Source organism: Podospora bellae-mahoneyi, chromosome 7, assembly GCF_035222275.1.
Source record: "Podospora bellae-mahoneyi strain CBS 112042 chromosome 7, whole genome shotgun sequence".
Classification (NCBI taxonomy): domain Eukaryota; kingdom Fungi; phylum Ascomycota; class Sordariomycetes; order Sordariales; family Podosporaceae; genus Podospora; species Podospora bellae-mahoneyi.
In genome coordinates this window covers 528,645-543,896 of record NC_085886.1, presented here as the reverse complement: position 1 = coordinate 543,896, position 15,252 = coordinate 528,645, and the positions used below count along the sequence as shown (strand labels likewise).

The 15,252-nt window shown below is 56.0% G+C and overlaps 7 protein-coding genes across 7 annotated transcripts; 4 read left to right on the top strand and 3 right to left on the bottom strand.

The window, feature by feature from the left end:
- Positions 1 to 691: 691 nt before the first annotated feature.
- Positions 692 to 2,345, top strand: CYS4 (cystathionine beta-synthase; the record flags this gene model as incomplete). The annotated part of the gene is made up of 2 exons (XM_062881900.1): positions 692 to 1,002; positions 1,055 to 2,345. The coding sequence occupies 2 exons, from the start codon at positions 692 to 694 to the stop codon at positions 2,343 to 2,345; spliced, it is 1,602 nt and encodes a 533-aa protein (XP_062727908.1).
- A 446-nt stretch (positions 2,346 to 2,791) lies between these two features.
- Positions 2,792 to 3,721, bottom strand: QC761_703270 (uncharacterized protein; the record flags this gene model as incomplete). Its single annotated transcript, XM_062881901.1, has 1 exon — positions 2,792 to 3,721. The coding sequence occupies one exon, from the start codon at positions 3,719 to 3,721 to the stop codon at positions 2,792 to 2,794; it is 930 nt and encodes a 309-aa protein (XP_062727907.1).
- Positions 3,722 to 4,521: 800 nt separating this feature from the next.
- Positions 4,522 to 6,822, top strand: AKR1 (palmitoyltransferase akr1; the record flags this gene model as incomplete). The annotated part of the gene is made up of 3 exons (XM_062881902.1): positions 4,522 to 4,779; positions 4,839 to 5,648; positions 5,707 to 6,822. The coding sequence occupies 3 exons, from the start codon at positions 4,522 to 4,524 to the stop codon at positions 6,820 to 6,822; spliced, it is 2,184 nt and encodes a 727-aa protein (XP_062727906.1).
- Positions 6,823 to 7,739: 917 nt separating this feature from the next.
- On the top strand, positions 7,740 to 8,641 carry QC761_703300 (uncharacterized protein; the record flags this gene model as incomplete). Its single annotated transcript, XM_062881903.1, has 2 exons — positions 7,740 to 7,893; positions 7,950 to 8,641. The coding sequence occupies 2 exons, from the start codon at positions 7,740 to 7,742 to the stop codon at positions 8,639 to 8,641; spliced, it is 846 nt and encodes a 281-aa protein (XP_062727905.1).
- A 152-nt stretch (positions 8,642 to 8,793) lies between these two features.
- Positions 8,794 to 12,180, bottom strand: QC761_703310 (uncharacterized protein). Its single transcript, XM_062881905.1, has 4 exons — positions 11,785 to 12,180; positions 10,572 to 11,726; positions 10,106 to 10,507; positions 8,794 to 10,045 (listed from the first exon to the last, which is right to left on the bottom strand). Exons 1-3 carry the CDS (start codon positions 12,049 to 12,051, stop codon positions 10,454 to 10,456), a joined length of 1,476 nt encoding a protein of 491 aa, XP_062727903.1. The 5' UTR covers positions 12,052 to 12,180; the 3' UTR covers positions 8,794 to 10,045; positions 10,106 to 10,453.
- Positions 9,133 to 10,080, top strand: QC761_703305 (uncharacterized protein; the record flags this gene model as incomplete). The annotated part of the gene is made up of 1 exon (XM_062881904.1): positions 9,133 to 10,080. One exon carries the CDS (start codon positions 9,133 to 9,135, stop codon positions 10,078 to 10,080), a length of 948 nt encoding a protein of 315 aa, XP_062727904.1.
- A 315-nt stretch (positions 12,181 to 12,495) lies between the features above and the next one.
- QC761_703320 (uncharacterized protein) lies at positions 12,496 to 14,076 on the bottom strand (the record flags this gene model as incomplete). The annotated part of the gene is made up of 1 exon (XM_062881906.1): positions 12,496 to 14,076. The coding sequence occupies one exon, from the start codon at positions 14,074 to 14,076 to the stop codon at positions 12,496 to 12,498; it is 1,581 nt and encodes a 526-aa protein (XP_062727902.1).
- Between the last annotated feature and the right edge of the window lie 1,176 nt (positions 14,077 to 15,252).

Here is a 15,252-nt window from a genome sequence, read left to right as displayed (position 1 = left end):
TACTCCGTAATGTTTAGAACAATGATAGAAGAGTGATCGAGCAAAGCCGTTGCAACTTGATGGGTTCGGGGACCCCACGGTTTCCATGCAGACGAAAGGGCGGATCTCGGGCACGTTCGATGCGGGGTTGCGCGAAGCCTTCCAGGTGCGGCAGCAGGACACTATCATTTGGACCAGTAATATCCACCAGAAGCTGTTAGCACACGGCACTCCCGCTCACACGTGCTGAAATGGCATCCTTCTCGAACCTTTATAGTGGGGGCATCTGACATCTCAACCCCTGCAGGCGGTCGGTTCCGGAAGGCTGGGCAGCGCGGAAGAAGCCCTCAAGGTTCGGGGTCGGTGGCGCATACCATCGGCTTCGGTGGAGGACGGATGCAGCAAGGTCAGCCTGGCTTCCCATTACCAAATCCACCGATGGTTTTTTTGCATGCCTTCACCCCATCCAGCCTTCAATTTCTGCCCTCTCCCACCGTGGCAAAGTCAATTAGCTTCTTCTTATTTCTTCTTCTTCTTTGCTTGCTGCCGTCCTCCCGTTCCAGTGCCCCTCCCGTCCCTCTCCTGCTGTTTGTTCTTTGACCTCCCCGTCTGAAGAACATCTGGAAACCGCCAACCCCGCCCCCACCATAAAATATTCCGGTCTCCCAGTCCACGACAGACAGTCTTCCCTTCCACAGCAGCGGTCGCAAAAATGTCGAACCAGAACGGTGCCAACCACCGTGGCCTTGTGTCGCAGGTCCCCATTCCCATATTCGACAAGCTGGTGGCCAAGTCAGACATCAAGATGTCTGCGACCGAGCTCATCGGCAACACGCCGCTTGTGCGCCTCAACAAGATCCCCCAGTCCCTCGGCATCGAGTGCGAGGTCTACGCCAAAGTTGAGCTGTTCAACGCCGGCGGCAGTGTCAAGGACAGGATAGCCCTTCGCATGATCGAGGAGGCCGAAAAGAGCGGACGTATCAAGCCTGGCGACACCCTCATTGAGCCTACCAGTGGCAACACGTAAGAATTCTGCGCCTCTCTTTCTTTCCTGTGGGTGCTAATGCGAAACTAGTGGTATTGGTCTCGCCTTGGTTGGCGCTATCAAGGGCTACAAGACCATCATCACCCTTCCCGAGAAGATGTCCGCCGAGAAGGTGTCTGTCCTCCGCGCCCTCGGTGCCACCATCATTCGCACACCCACCCAGGCTGCATGGGACAGCCCCGAAAGCCACATCGGTGTTGCACGCCGTCTGCTCCAGGAGATCCCCAACTCCCATATTCTCGACCAGTATACCAACGTCGACAACCCGCGCGCGCACGAGTTCGGCACCGCCGAGGAGATCTGGGCTCAGACTGGCGGTAACATCACGGCTATTGTCGCGGGTGCTGGTACCGGTGGCACCATCAGCGGTATTGCCAAGGGTTTGCGCAAGCACAACAAAAACATCAAGGTCATTGCTGCCGATCCGCATGGCAGTATTCTTGCTGTTCCCGAGTCCCTGAACGAGGAGAAGGCCAACCTGCCCTACAAGGTGGAGGGTATTGGCTATGACTTCATTCCCGATGTCTTGGACCGCGAGCTTGTGGACAAGTGGTACAAGACTGATGACCGCGAGTCTTTCAAGCTTGCGCGCCGTCTGATCGCCGAGGAGGGTTTGTTGGTCGGTGGCAGCTCTGGCAGCGCCATGGCGGCCATGCTCAAGGCTGTCAAGGACTTTGGCTTCAAGAAGGGTGACGTTGTCGTTGTCGTCCTCCCTGACAGCATCCGCTCCTACCTCTCCAAGTTCGCCGACGATGACTGGCTTGCGGCCAACGACCTTCTCCCCAACGACGACACCAACGTCAGCGGCGGCGATGCCGCTTCCGCCACTCCCCACACCCCCAGCCAGAACGACCCCTACGGCGGTGCCACTGTCCGCGCCCTCCGCCTCAAGCCCGTCTCTTCGGTCCTTGCTGACAGCCCATGCACCGAGGCCATCGAGATGATGCGCGACAAGGGTTTTGATCAGCTCCCCGTCCTCACTCCTACTGGTGGCAAGCTCGCTGGTCTTGTTACTCTTGGCAACATGCTCAGCTACATCTCCAAGGGCCGCGTCTCGCCCAAGTGCCCCGTCAGCGACGTCATGTTCAACTTCAAGCGCATCGATGAGGTTGTCACTGATCCCCGCGAGTTTGGTTCCGAGCTTAAGAACAAGAAGCGCAAGTTTGTGGAGATCACCATGGACACTCCTTTGTCGGCGCTCAGCAGATTCCTCGAGTGGAACAGCGCGGCTATCGTCACGGAGAAGGCCGAGGACGGATCCAAGCCTGTTGCCGTCGTCACCAAGGTGGATCTGTTGACCTACATGGTCAAGCACAAGTAGAAAGAGGTGGAAAAGTTGGGGTGTCAAGGCATGGCGTTTGTGTGAATTTCTTGTTTCTTTTTTTTGTGGCATTTTGCGTCTCCATTTTTCCGTAGATATACGCTGGGAAAGAAAGAAGAACCGAGAAGACTCAACATCTTTGGTGTGGTTTGGGAAAGCGACTACTCTTAGACTTGGTAGCATCTGGTCGGCGTACTTTTTGGGGCTCAACCCGTGCAAAATGGGGAGAGAGGTGGTTTGGGAGATGGCATTTTGTGATGCACTGTTTATACCCATAAACTACAATTACAAGTTTATATTGATTTGCAATAAAAGTTTGTACCTGTTCCTAGATCATGTTTTGCCGCCCTGTTCATTATCCATCCACGCACCATGCTTGCGATAATCAAGCAGGAGATATTTCCGTTGCCCTCTTTTGACATCAAAAAACATCATACACTTTTCCCTTATACCCTCTCCCCAATCCACTTCCACCACTTCTCGGCCCCCGGCCCATCTCCAGTGACACTCCCCCCAATAACATCCACATCCACGTCAAACTCCATCATCTGCGCAAACGAGAACTTTTCGCTCCCGTCCCCCCCAAGCCAGTCCCCTTCCTCCCCAGCAGCAAGATCATCCTGCCCTACACCCGAATCCAACAACCCCTTGCTCCTCGCCGCCCGGATCCTCCCCAGCTCCGCCTCCAAGTTGGACTTTACCAGCGCCGCGGGCAGAGCGGTGAACAAGTCAAGCTTGTTCGCCGCCACCAAGACAGGCATGGACGCGGGCGCGCGACTGCCATTCCGGCTGTGGAAGCGCTTCTGTAGAGTGAGGAGCACGTCGTAGAGGTATTCCGCCGTTGACGGGAGAGCGTCACCATCTGCGAGCGCAGCGGCGTCAACCATGAAGACGACGGCCTTGATCTTGGACTTTGCGCCGCCGTCGCTGACGAGGGAGGACTTGATTGTTGGTTCGGCAGAGTTCAAATGGGCTAGGGAGGAGGCGCGGAGTTTGGGGTGGCCGGGGGTGTCGACCAGGAGGAATTTTTTGGCTGTTGCGCCTGCTTCGTCGAGGTTGGTTTTGTAGGATGCGCTGGAGGGGTCGTCGGAGTTGATGGAGAGTTCGATGGCGGAGGGGACTTGGGAGGTGTGGGTTTTTGCGAGGGGGAGGTCGAGGGGGCCGCGCTCGAAGAGGGTGGTTAGGGCTGTTTTGCCTGCTCCTGGGGGGCCGAGGAGGAGGACGGAGGGGAGGGTGGTGTAGGGGGTTGCGGTTGAGTAGAGGAAGTGGAGGAGGATGGGGGCGAGGAGGCAGAAGGCGAGGCCGAAGAGAATGACGGTTGAGGAGGGGGTGAGGGAGGCCTCGAGGAGGTCTTTGAGGGTTTGTTGGAGGGACATGATGGTTGAGGATGTCCTTTCCAGGAGAGGGAGAGAAGGGTGATGGGTGAGGTGGTTGAGGACAGGGAGCTAGAGCTGGACTCTTATTCTTTGGCGCGATTGACCCTGTAGATTGGCTGGGTCCGGGAGGTTGAGATCCGAGTGTATTGATATGGGGCCACCCGTCATCCGACAGCGTGGTCCGATCGGCTCATGGGAATTTTAAGAGTTGTTCGTTACGTAGCACTTCGCGGTCAACGGCCCCACAAGGCCGAGGGCAGAGAAGAAACGGACGCGCGCTATGGGGCTTCTGTGGGGCTGCTCAGGGCTGTCAGTGGCGGTCAGACGCACAGCCGCAGGTGGGAGTGGTGGGGTTCCCGCAACAAGACCCGACACCACCAAGGCAGTGGTTGACAAATCAGCGCCCGAGATGCAAAAGGAGACCCTGGCTCAGCCTCGCTGCGTCGTTCGCGCATGCAGAAGCAACAGTTGTTGGCTCCTGTGCTCCTGTCGCTGAAGAAATTCCTGGGGAAAGATTCTAGTCTTCAACCAACGTCATTGATTCTTTCACCATCTTTTGTGGCATGTCCAGTCGAGTTCCTCTTCTTTGGCGCCCCATCCGGATCTACTAGACGCCATCGATCAGGGCACCGAAGCAGAGCAGCGGCCAGGGGGTCAAGTCAGTCCGAACTCGCCGGGGCATCTCCATATTCTTGGCTTTCCCAACTTCGCTTTTCGGCTGCCCACTGCCCACCACTGGACACTCGAGATCGGACCGGTCTATTCAGGAGGCAGCACCCCACAGAAGCCCATCCTGAACGATGGCGCAACGTCCCGACGCATCAGCGACCCCTTCGGCGAACGGCGCGCCCGCCCAACCTCCATCCAAGTCGGACACGGCCACCCCAAAGCTCAACAATGAGGTCGAGTTGGGCAACCTCCCCGGCGACGAGGAGCCAGCCCAGAGTGACATTATGCAGATGGCAAGGACGGGCGACATTGCCGGCATGGAGAAGCTGTTCGAGACGGGCGACTACGATGCGACTTACACCGACGGCGAGGGGATAACGCCATTACATGTTTGTTATTTTTCTGCCCAGCTCTTTCTGGATGAAGCTGACAATTTCTCTCTTGGCAGTGGGCGGCCATCAACAACCAGTATGCCATGTGCAAGTTCCTGATCGGCCGTGGCGCCGAGATCAACCGAAAAGGAGGCGAGAGTGTGGCCACACCATTACAATGGGCTGCTCAGCGGTGTCATTACTACACCGTCCACCTGCTGCTCCAACACGGCGCCGACCCCTTGATCTCCGATGCTCAGGGATACAACACATTACACATCAGCACTTTTAACGGGAACCTTCTTCTGATTGTCCTGTTATTACACCAGGGCATACCGGTGGATGTGGAAGATGCCTACGGCCACACCGGTCTTATGTGGTCTGCTTACAAGGGCTATCCGGCTTGCGTCGACGTCTTTCTACGATGGGGCGCCAGCGTTCACGCCAAGGACGAGCAAGGCTTTACGGCTCTGCACTGGGCACTCGTAAAGGGAAGCGCTGGGTGTGTTCAGAAGCTCCTCGAGTACGGCGCCGATCGGTTCGCCAAGACCACGACGGGCAAGACACCTTCCATCACAGCTAAGGAGCTGAACACGGCAGGCGCATGGCACAAGGCCCTCCACGAGTGCGGCTACGATGAGGACGCCAATGCGATAATACCGAGCTGGCCGGGATCGAGCTACCTTTTGCAGGATAGGAGGGGGTTCACGACCAAGTTCTTCTTCCTGTGGCCCTTCGTCCTGGTCTGGGCGACTTTGCACATCTTTGCTGGGATGCCGGTCTACGCGGGCATTCCCATCGGGCTCATTGTGGCTTATTCGATCCAGTGGGTTGGCCAACAGGTTATCGCCTATGCGCCACCTGATATGAGGTCGTTTGAGAAGACGGTAAGCTTCCCCCTACGCTGCCTGCTGTCTGCGGAGGTTCTTGCTGATTTGAATGTAGCCCTGGATGACCGGTATTTTTGCCGCTTCGCTCTTCTGGGTAGGGCTCAACTGGCTGTTTACTGTCTTTCCCACCACAGCATTTGGCGAAGATGGGACCTACCTGCTCAACTTCCTTTTCGCCGTGACCCTTGGCTTGACTGGGTTTTTCTACGTCAGGTCCATGGTCGACGATCCCGGATTCGTACCAAAGATGAACGGTATTGCGGAGCAGAGAGCGGTCATTGATGAGCTGATCAGCCAGTGGAAGTACGACGAGGCCCATTTCTGTGTTACTTGCATGATTCGGACTCCGTTGCGCAGCAAGCACTGCCGTAGGTGCCAGCGCTGTGTTGCCAAACACGACCATCACTGCCCGTGGGTCTACAACTGCGTCGGCATCAACAACCACCGCCACTTCTTCATGTACCTCATCAACCTGACCCTCGCCATTATCATCTACGACTTTCTCACCTACCGTTACTTCAACATTGTGTCACCCGATGCCTCGGAAGAATGCAACCTTCTCGCCCCTTCCATCTGCAAGGTCGTCAACGCCGACGCTTACACGATGCTGACGGCCATCTGGGCATCGCTCCAGCTTGTCTGGGTGTCCATGCTTCTGTCTGTCCAGCTGATTCAGCTCGCCCGCGCCATGACGACCTACGAGAACATGTTTGGCGTCCACCACACTTCTGCCACCTCGTTGGCATCCGCTTTCACCTCGACTGGCGCCCCACTGGATCCGACACAGCAACCTCCCTCCGGATCCGCCGCCGGCGAAGGTGGCCACGGCCACAAGCATGGCCACAGACATGGCGGCATCCTCAAGACAATGAGCCGACTCCTCGGAGTTGACATTTTTATGCGAACAGCCCGCGGCAAGGGAGCTGCCACCAACCCAGCCAACAAGCGAAAAAGCAGAAACCCTTACAACCGCGGCTGCGTCACCAACTGCAAGGACTTTTGGTGTGACCCTGCGCCGTTGTTCGGCAAGAGGGAGACGGGCGCCGCAATGCTCGGTGGACAACCGGTGAACTACACGGAGATGTATGAGAGTCCGGCTGTGATGGATGCGCTGAGAGGGAGGGCTGGCAGATCAGGCGGTTATGAAGCCGTTGCTGGGGATGAAGTATGACGAGCCCGGTGTAGGGGCGTGATGAATCTCATGAAGGCGTATGATAGACGGAGCAGCGGGAATGTGTACATGCTTGCAACGGACAACTGGATGTGTTGGAAAGTTTGGGGTGTACACTCATGGGGGCTTTGGTGACGACGCCCTGTTGTGTACAAACGATGAGAGGATGGTGTGGGTGATGGTGTTGATGACGATAATGTCTTGATAGGGCTAAAGAATAGATTTTTAATGAGCATCAGCAGACCCGGAGGCAACTACCGCATGCGCCGTGTGTACGCGTGGACCAGCGAGGTGGTTGGGGGGATTAGCCGGCAGTTGTTAATCTGGAGGAGAGGAGGGCGGTGGCTTCGGCGAGAGCCCGCGCAGGCACCTGTTAATCGGGACAGAGATATAAGCCGTTTCTTGGGTTGTATTAACACCGTTGACTGTTACGTCAGGGAGGGGTAGTTACTCTGAGCATTTATCACCATACAATCCAAAGAGCGTAGTTCACTCGTGCGCTTGCAAGTGGCCAGGTACTGCGCTACGGAACCTATGAGTTTTGGTAGCGAGGGAATGTTGGCCATGAAAAGATGTGACAATAGTACCGGGCCATCGGCTTTAGGTGCTAGCCTGCGGACTTTACAATGTAGGGAACATCCAACATCCCGATGGTGAGCAGACGGCAAAATAGGTACATTGGAGAGCCCGAATCCCAATCGGGAAACTCGCCGGTTTTATTCTGCTTCTTCGGTAAAGATGCTCGGGTGTGGATGGATGTGATGCAGGTAATCAATTGCATGCAAGGGCCCTGATCGTCATGGTGACCGTGGTAGGAAAGGTTGACGATGTCGCCTCCTTATATATTATAGGCGTCTCGTCCCGTTGATGGAAGACGCAACTTCCCTTCCGGCCTCAACCCATCGACATCAAACACCATGCGTTCCTCCATCATCACGAGCGCCCTGCTCCTCTTTGGCGCCGTCCAAGCCGACCCCGGAGCCAAGAAGAACACCGGCGGTCCCATCGACGCCTCCATCCTCGCTCACACCGGCGAGCCAGCAGGCAAAGAGATCAAGATCGCCAACAACCGTATATCCCCCTCACCCCCTCCTTTTTTTTGTCCTATCACTAACACCCCCCCACAGTAACAGTCTACATCTCCCCGCCCCCCCCCAAATCCCCCCGCACCAAACCCCGGTCCCAATCCGCCATCCTCCTCCTCACCGACGTCTTCGGCCTCAACCTCCTCCAAAACAAGCTGCTAGCCGACTCCTTCGCCCGGGCAGGCTACCTCACCCTCGTCCCAGACCTTTTTGCTGGCTCCCCCGCCCCGTCGGACATCAACGACCCCGCCTCCGCCAACTTTTCCATCCCGGCGTTTTTAGCAGCTCACCAACCCCCCGTCACAGACCCTATCATCGCCTCCGCCATCTCCCACCTCCGCGGCAGCCTCAACATCTCGAGCATCGCCGCGGCGGGCTACTGCTTTGGGGGGCGGTACGCACTCAGGGTTGTCAACCCTTCCCCGGGGGGGGCAGACGTAGCCTTTGCCGCGCACCCGAGTCTGCTGACTGATGAGGAGATCAGCGGGGTGGAAAAGCCGGTCAGTGTCGCGGCGGCGGATAGGGATGAGCTGCTTACTGCGGCGAGGAGGGCCGAGGTGGAGGGGTTGCTTCTGGGGGCCGGGGGGAGGTATCAGGTTGGTGTTTATGGGGGGACGCCGCATGGGTTTGCGGTGAGGGCGAACTATAGTGTGGAGAGTGAGAGGTTTGGGAAGGAGGGGGCGTTTTTGCAGGCGGTGGGGTGGTTTGATGAGTTTTTGGTGGGGAGGGGGTGAATGAGTAGCCAAGGGAAAAAGGGGGAGGGCTTTGTTCTTTTGAAGGGGGTGGTGGTTTGTTTACTTGGATTAGGGGGTTGGATCGGAGACAAAAGTTGGAGTTGGTAACACACAATCAAGGCATTTGTTAGCCCCCCCCCTTTATCCCGTTTTGGCGTGTTTCTTGACAATGGCTCTTTCCGCTCCAAGGAAAAGAAATCTTTCTTGATTCTGATCTCGACACATTGTTCCGGAATGGGGGAAAGGTGGCCCTTTGTTTGCGAGACCGACTTCGTTCGGAGGCGGAGACCCTTTCTTTGTCCGCTACTTGTTCTTGAAAAGGCAAAGCACAAGTCCTCCCTGACTTACTGATCGAGCCTTTTTACGCCTTTGCTTCACTATCTCCGCAACCAACCTTTTCCCCAACCTCGACTCGTAAGACCAGCAGTGTCTTTGCAAACTTTCGCTTACCCTTTTCCCCCTCGCAAGACCAAAACCCCACGTCAGAAACCATGTCCACAGATCCAACCGGCCCCCCCGACGACCCCGTCGATGATGAGCTCGACCACTTCGTCCAATGCCAAAACCTCGCCGACAAGGACTCCATCCAAGGAAAAACCCACGAGCAAACCTGCTACGCCGACATCAAAAGAAGGCAAAGAACCAGCCCTCGGCACCACTGGCACTACTGCATGCTCCCCTGCCTAAAGGGCACCAAATGGGGCAACACAGGCAAGGGCCAAATCTTCAACCTCCCAAACGTCAAAGCCGCAAAGGAATACGTCAAACACCCCGTCCTCGGCAGGCGCCTGGGCTACATGGCCGGATTGCTCGTAAGGGGCTTGTCAAAACACAAAAACAACCCCGACGTGGGCAAGATAATCGGGAGGAACACCAGAGGGGACTGGCGGGACAACCCGGGCATACACGTCGGCCGGTTCTGGGCCTGCGCCACGCTCTTCAACCACGTGCTGAATGAGAAGAGGGTGGAGGCGCCGGGCAACGCAAGGATGGCCTTTCAGATAATCTTGGGGAAGTACTTGGGAAACGCAAAGGACAGAAATACGGAGAGGCTGCTGAACGATCCTGCAAACCACATCGACACGGAGGATGAGGATGACCTTGAGGATCCCTCCTTCAACATGACCATCGATGACGACTCCGATGATCACTACGGCTTTCGATCGGACGACGATGATGATAACAATGATGATGATGCCGGTGCCGAGCCGGGCGTTTCTGTGGTTGGCGGTGGTGTGGAGAACGACGTGGAACCGGGCGGCAATGTCGGTGGAGGGACAGATGCTGGGGAAGCGGAGGAGGAAGAAGACATCAGTCTCGAACTGACCCAGGTCGACGGTGCGGGGGACTCACCAGGTGGCGGACCTACGTCGGCGAAGCGGCCAAGAAGGGGAAGGGACAGGTCTGGGAGGGGTCAGAAAAGGAGGAGAGGGAGCTAGAGGGACGAAGCGAAGGAGCGCGGACCTGGTTGACAATTGGACTGTTTCTCAACCCACAAGGTACCTCACAAGTGACGGCACGAGACGGTGTCCCTTTCAGTAGAAATCATCGAGTTGATGGGTCTACATAAAGTAAAGACTGAGTGCGCTGACCATACATCCCGCTGTGAAATCCAACATGAATCAGGCCGCTTTGACGTTGTATCAACGCATTATTCTTTTGAGTTGTTGCAAAACTCTGCATCGGGCCTCCACCGCCTGAGTTCCCAACGCGTATAGCCAGCCAGCTCGCATCAAAAGCAAGCATGGATCCGGCCATACTTTATAAATAATACTATAATCCAACAAGGCCCGGTCCGCGGGGCTGGTGCGGTTAGTTAGAGATGACCTCTCTTGTGCCGTCCTCAAAGACCCTAAGGGTCGGAGTCTGCATGCTGTTAGCAAAAAAGGCCACGACAAAAAATAGCACCTAAAGACACCAAAAGACTCACAATGTCCATGCCGTGGAATTTGGAGAATCGGCACTCGGAGCCAAAGTAACAACCGACCGGGCTTTGGCAATGGTGCCCTAGGTTGCAAGAAAAGTCGTCGCAGATGCTACCGTTATTACAGACAATTTTCCTGGTCTTGTGCTTCAGGGCCAATATCTCCTGCTTGCTGAGCTTGGTCTCGGAGTGGTAGTAACTGCAGTTGTCGCCAGCTTTACAACCCGTGCCATTCGGCGAGAGGTGGTATCTGTTACAAAAGTTGGCCCCGATTGCCTTGGCTTGCTCCTCCATTCTCTTAACGACCAGGGGGTCGGCCTTGGGAAGAGGGGCATCGACACGCTCGTCATCCCTATTAAACAGTATAAAAGCCTGTTGAGTATTTTTCTTCTTGCTGGACACAATGCTGAACGTCTGACTAGGAGCCGCCTTGCCAATAGCCGCATAACTGTTGCCTCCATTGCTGGTGGCCTCGGCAGGCTTGGGCCTGAAGGCGGTCGTCAAGGCGGGAGAAGGAGGCTTAGGACTGGGAGAATTCATCATAGCCTGGGTGGTGACGGTAGCCAGCTTGTTGGTGACAGGCCTGGATGAGCCGGGCTTGCTGGGGACAGCTTCGGAGCGGAAGACAGTTGGAATAGAGAAACGATCAAAGTGACAGTTCCGAAAGTCAGCCGCGGCCGGGGTGGTCTCGAGAAGGCGAATCTTGGGATTATTGCGGTACGACTCCAAGAAGGTAGCGTATCCGTTATCGTGGCAGCCGGCCAGAGCAAGGAACTTGCATTGGATGTTCTTCTCCATCATTTCGAATAGCTTGCGAACTTTGTGGTCGGCCTGCTCCTTGCCACCGCCAACATCAGTGAAGGAGAAGAGGGGCTGGGCGCGACAGAAGCCACGGCCAAACTTGGTCACGGCGGCGTAGTCGCCGGTTGGCAGGGTGCCCGACTGAACGAGAGCGCTGGAAAGGCCTTGGGCGTTAAGGACGACGTGAACAAATATATTGTCAAGGTTGTGCAGTTCGCATTCCTCTTGCATATATTCCCTAAGGTGCTTGTGTAGCTCATGGGCAGCCTTTTTACCGCCTTCCTCGCCAAGGGCAATTAACTCTTCGTCAAAGACGGCGCCGTCACCATCAATAATAACAAAGGCAAAGCAAGCATTTTCCTAGGGGACCTGGGGTCAGCCTGTGGATGAGGGGCGGAGGGCGAGGTTCCATCCTTACAGCAGCAGACTTGTAATAGTTGAGTTCACGCTCCATCTTCCGACCCTCCTGCTGCCAGAGCTTGACTGTTTTCTTTTGCTCCAGGCATTCTGTTTCGAGCTCGTGGCACTTTTGCCACAGCTGCTGGAACTGTTTGGCGAAGTCCTGGCTTATAACGTTATGGCGATGAGCGGACTCTTCCCACTCTCGGTAGGCAGTAACAAAGCCATCTGTCTCATCCCCGTCGCCCGCCGGATCATAGGGGTGATAGACGTTGCGGTTGTTCATGTTGTAGAGTTGTATCGGACGATGATGTCTGTGTGTCTCTCTGTTCCCACACAGCCAGCCGTCTGAAGGTGGACGTGGAATGTGTCGTGTCTGGTGTTGTGTGTGGGGGAATTGATGGCTTGAATCTGGGGGGAGATAATTAAGGTTGGGGTGGCGCCGCTCCACTCTCGCCGGCGGGCGGTTTGGTGCCTGATTCAGGCTGATCCGTGCACCTGAGTCGCAAGGGATGTCCTGGTGCGCGCTTACCAAAAGAGGGGCAACCAGCCCCATTGGCCTGCAGTTACCCGTCAAATAGAGTGTGAAGATGGACACCCTGATTGGAGCAGACATCATCACCCACAGTCACACAAATGCCATTGGGAATCATCTTAATACATTATTATTTGCTGCCATAAAATCAGGTCCAACTCGCTCAATATCCCAGCACCCCTCGCCATCCCTTCATCATAATGCAGGCGGAAACACACCAGGTCCAGGTAATGGAGCCGGAGCAACAAACCCAGGCCCAGGCGGCGTCAACTCCTTATGTCCTAGCCCAGCAGCCTCCAGCAAGAGCTGTTGATTCTTCTTCTTCTTGTCTTCCTCCACCGCCTTCCGATAAACCTCCTCCATCCTCTCCTTCTTCCTGAGCCTCTCCTCCTCCTCACGCTTCTTCCTCTCCCTCTCCGCCCGTCCCAGCCTCTCTAGCGCCTCGGCCTGTTCCTTTTCCTTTTTCAACCTCTCCATCTCCTGCTCATACTCCTTCTGCTTCCGGTCCAAAATCTTCTTCTTCTGCTTCTCCGAGAGGCCATCCCACTGGGCGACATCCTCATCCCACTTCCTCACACACTCGGCGTCCCAATTACACCTCTCCACCTCCCCATACGCCGGGTGCTTGAACCTAGGGTGCTTGCTCGGCCAGTTGCTCGCATGATAATGATGCTTCACCAGCGCCCCCCTCGCGTCGTGATTCCCACTGTTCGAATGCCCCTGACCAGCCGCAAACTTTTCCACATCCAGCACCAACACCCTCTCCACCAGCTTCGACTCGTCCAAATTATGAAAAGTATTGTCCCACGTAATCTTCTGCCCGCCCTTCCCCTTCCTCTTGGAATTCATATCCTCCAAAATCGCCCCCGTGAACGCCGACGGTCCCGTCCCGCTGATCACCTCATCAAACGCCAACTCCACCTCCCCAACACTACTCACATTCTGCTGCTTAGCCAGCTCCTCCAACCAGCTCATGATGTTCTCAATCAGCTTCAGCATCACCGGCAACCCAGGTCTGCACATAAACGTCCACTGACAAAACGACATGCACTTCCCCCCCAGAATCTCATGCTTTTTGAACTCGGGCTGGTCAATCTCCACCCCAATCACCATGTCGATATCGGTGACATTATACCTCGTGGGAATAAACCGCTCGGCCGGCTTCAGCGCCTCGACATCAATATCCGCATAAATCCCCCCGTCGGCATACATAATCATATACCTCAGCAAGTCCGCCTTGATGATCTGCGCCGTGACCGTCTTGTAAAACTCGACAATGTCTGGACGGTCGAGACCGCCGGGCCCGGACCCGTACTTGGACTCGACATAGAGGAGGTCGTTGTGGTCGGTGAGCACCTCGTAGCGGTACCCCGGGTTCTTGCTCGTCCACGTCCGGGCCGTGTTCTTGTCCCGCTTGGCAAAGTTGTACGGGTCGACCTTCCAGGTTTGCCAGATCTTCTTGGGGAAGTCGCCGGCTTGTTGCGGTGCGTGGTGGTGAGAGGAGCTGCTGCTCCCGAGGGGTTTCTGAAGGTGGCTTCTCCTCGTGATGGCGGAGGAGGAGGAGCCGACTGGTGCTGGCTGGGAGGGAAAGACTTCGGCTTTGAAGAGGAGGATGAGAAGGGTGACGATGAGGATGTAGGCCGGGAAGGTCCTCCTCATCTGCGAGGGAATCCGGTTTCGGAGTTTGGAGGGAACGCTCAGAGTCGGAGAGGTCAAGGGGGTTGTTGGCAGGAGTGGTGAGAGCGGCGAGCTCAACCTGGCTGGCCTCCACTTCATCATGGGCGGCTCTGGTGTGTGGTTTGCGCTGTCAAGACGGTCTTTGCAACGTCTTGGCCTACTTGACAGGTACCGGACGACGCATGGAGGTCAGGTTTGGAGAGGGGAGACGGACGAATAATAAGAGGATATCACAAGGGGGCGCGGGCTGCCAGGTCGGTCACAAGCTTTGCCGAGGAGTACTAGAATCTGGGGGGCGTGCTCCAGCAGGCTGCCCGCACATGGCTGAATGTCACGGCGGGGAGAGAAGGTGTAGTGCCGGGGTCTGTCCAAGGAACAGGATGTGATTAGGTCCAGTTGCTGGAGGCAGTCCCTCTCTGATCGTCTCTCTGGCCAATCCTAGAGGTTGGCTTATAAGAGCGACACCCTGGCTCAGAGGACCGACGCAGGAACTACTTGCAAGGGTGGTGGAGATTCAAGGACTGTCTCAGTGCGGAGAGGTGCCATGGTGAGGGCCCTCTCCATCTCCCATGCTGCCGTGGCCAGTGAGGATGCTTCAGCCTCCCAGGCTGGAGGCACAAGGTATTTCACAGCGATCTCTACCAGAAAGTGGCAGGTGGGCCGGCAAGGATGATGATGTGTGAGGGTTGCATTGGTGCTGCCGTTGAGCTTGTCTTGGTTGTCTTTTTCCCTCGATTTCTCCGCTTCCCCAGCAGTTAAGATCGATGGGGAGGCGCCATCATCTGCACGATGGGCGCGGAGCTGGTTCCAGTTTGGATCGAGCCGCGGGACTTGAGATGGCCTTCAGCCAGCATGTGAAGATGTCTCCGCACTTGTTTTTGGAGGCAGCGAACACATTTATACCGAACAGGCACAATGAAAGCTCAAACTAGGGCACTCATGTAGTGTAGAGAACGATTAGCATGGTGATATAATAACCCGCAGCTATTTGACGGCCTGATATCAGTGAATAGCATCATGTCGAGGTGGATATCAGACCTTGTGCTCTTCTCGGCGAAACATTGCCAAGAGTATGGGGAAAGCAAGGAGTGCCCCCCCGCGATGGCGGCCTGCTCCGCTCCTACCCCGGTCCTCTGCTGTTGTCTGTTGTCAGGTGTCGAGACAGAGGACGAGTCGAAAAGTGAAAATGCTCGACCGTTAGTTCAAAGCGATAATCTCCAGCGACACGTAAATTACAGGAGGGGAGGGAATGCGAATGCCTCTCATGCAATTGCC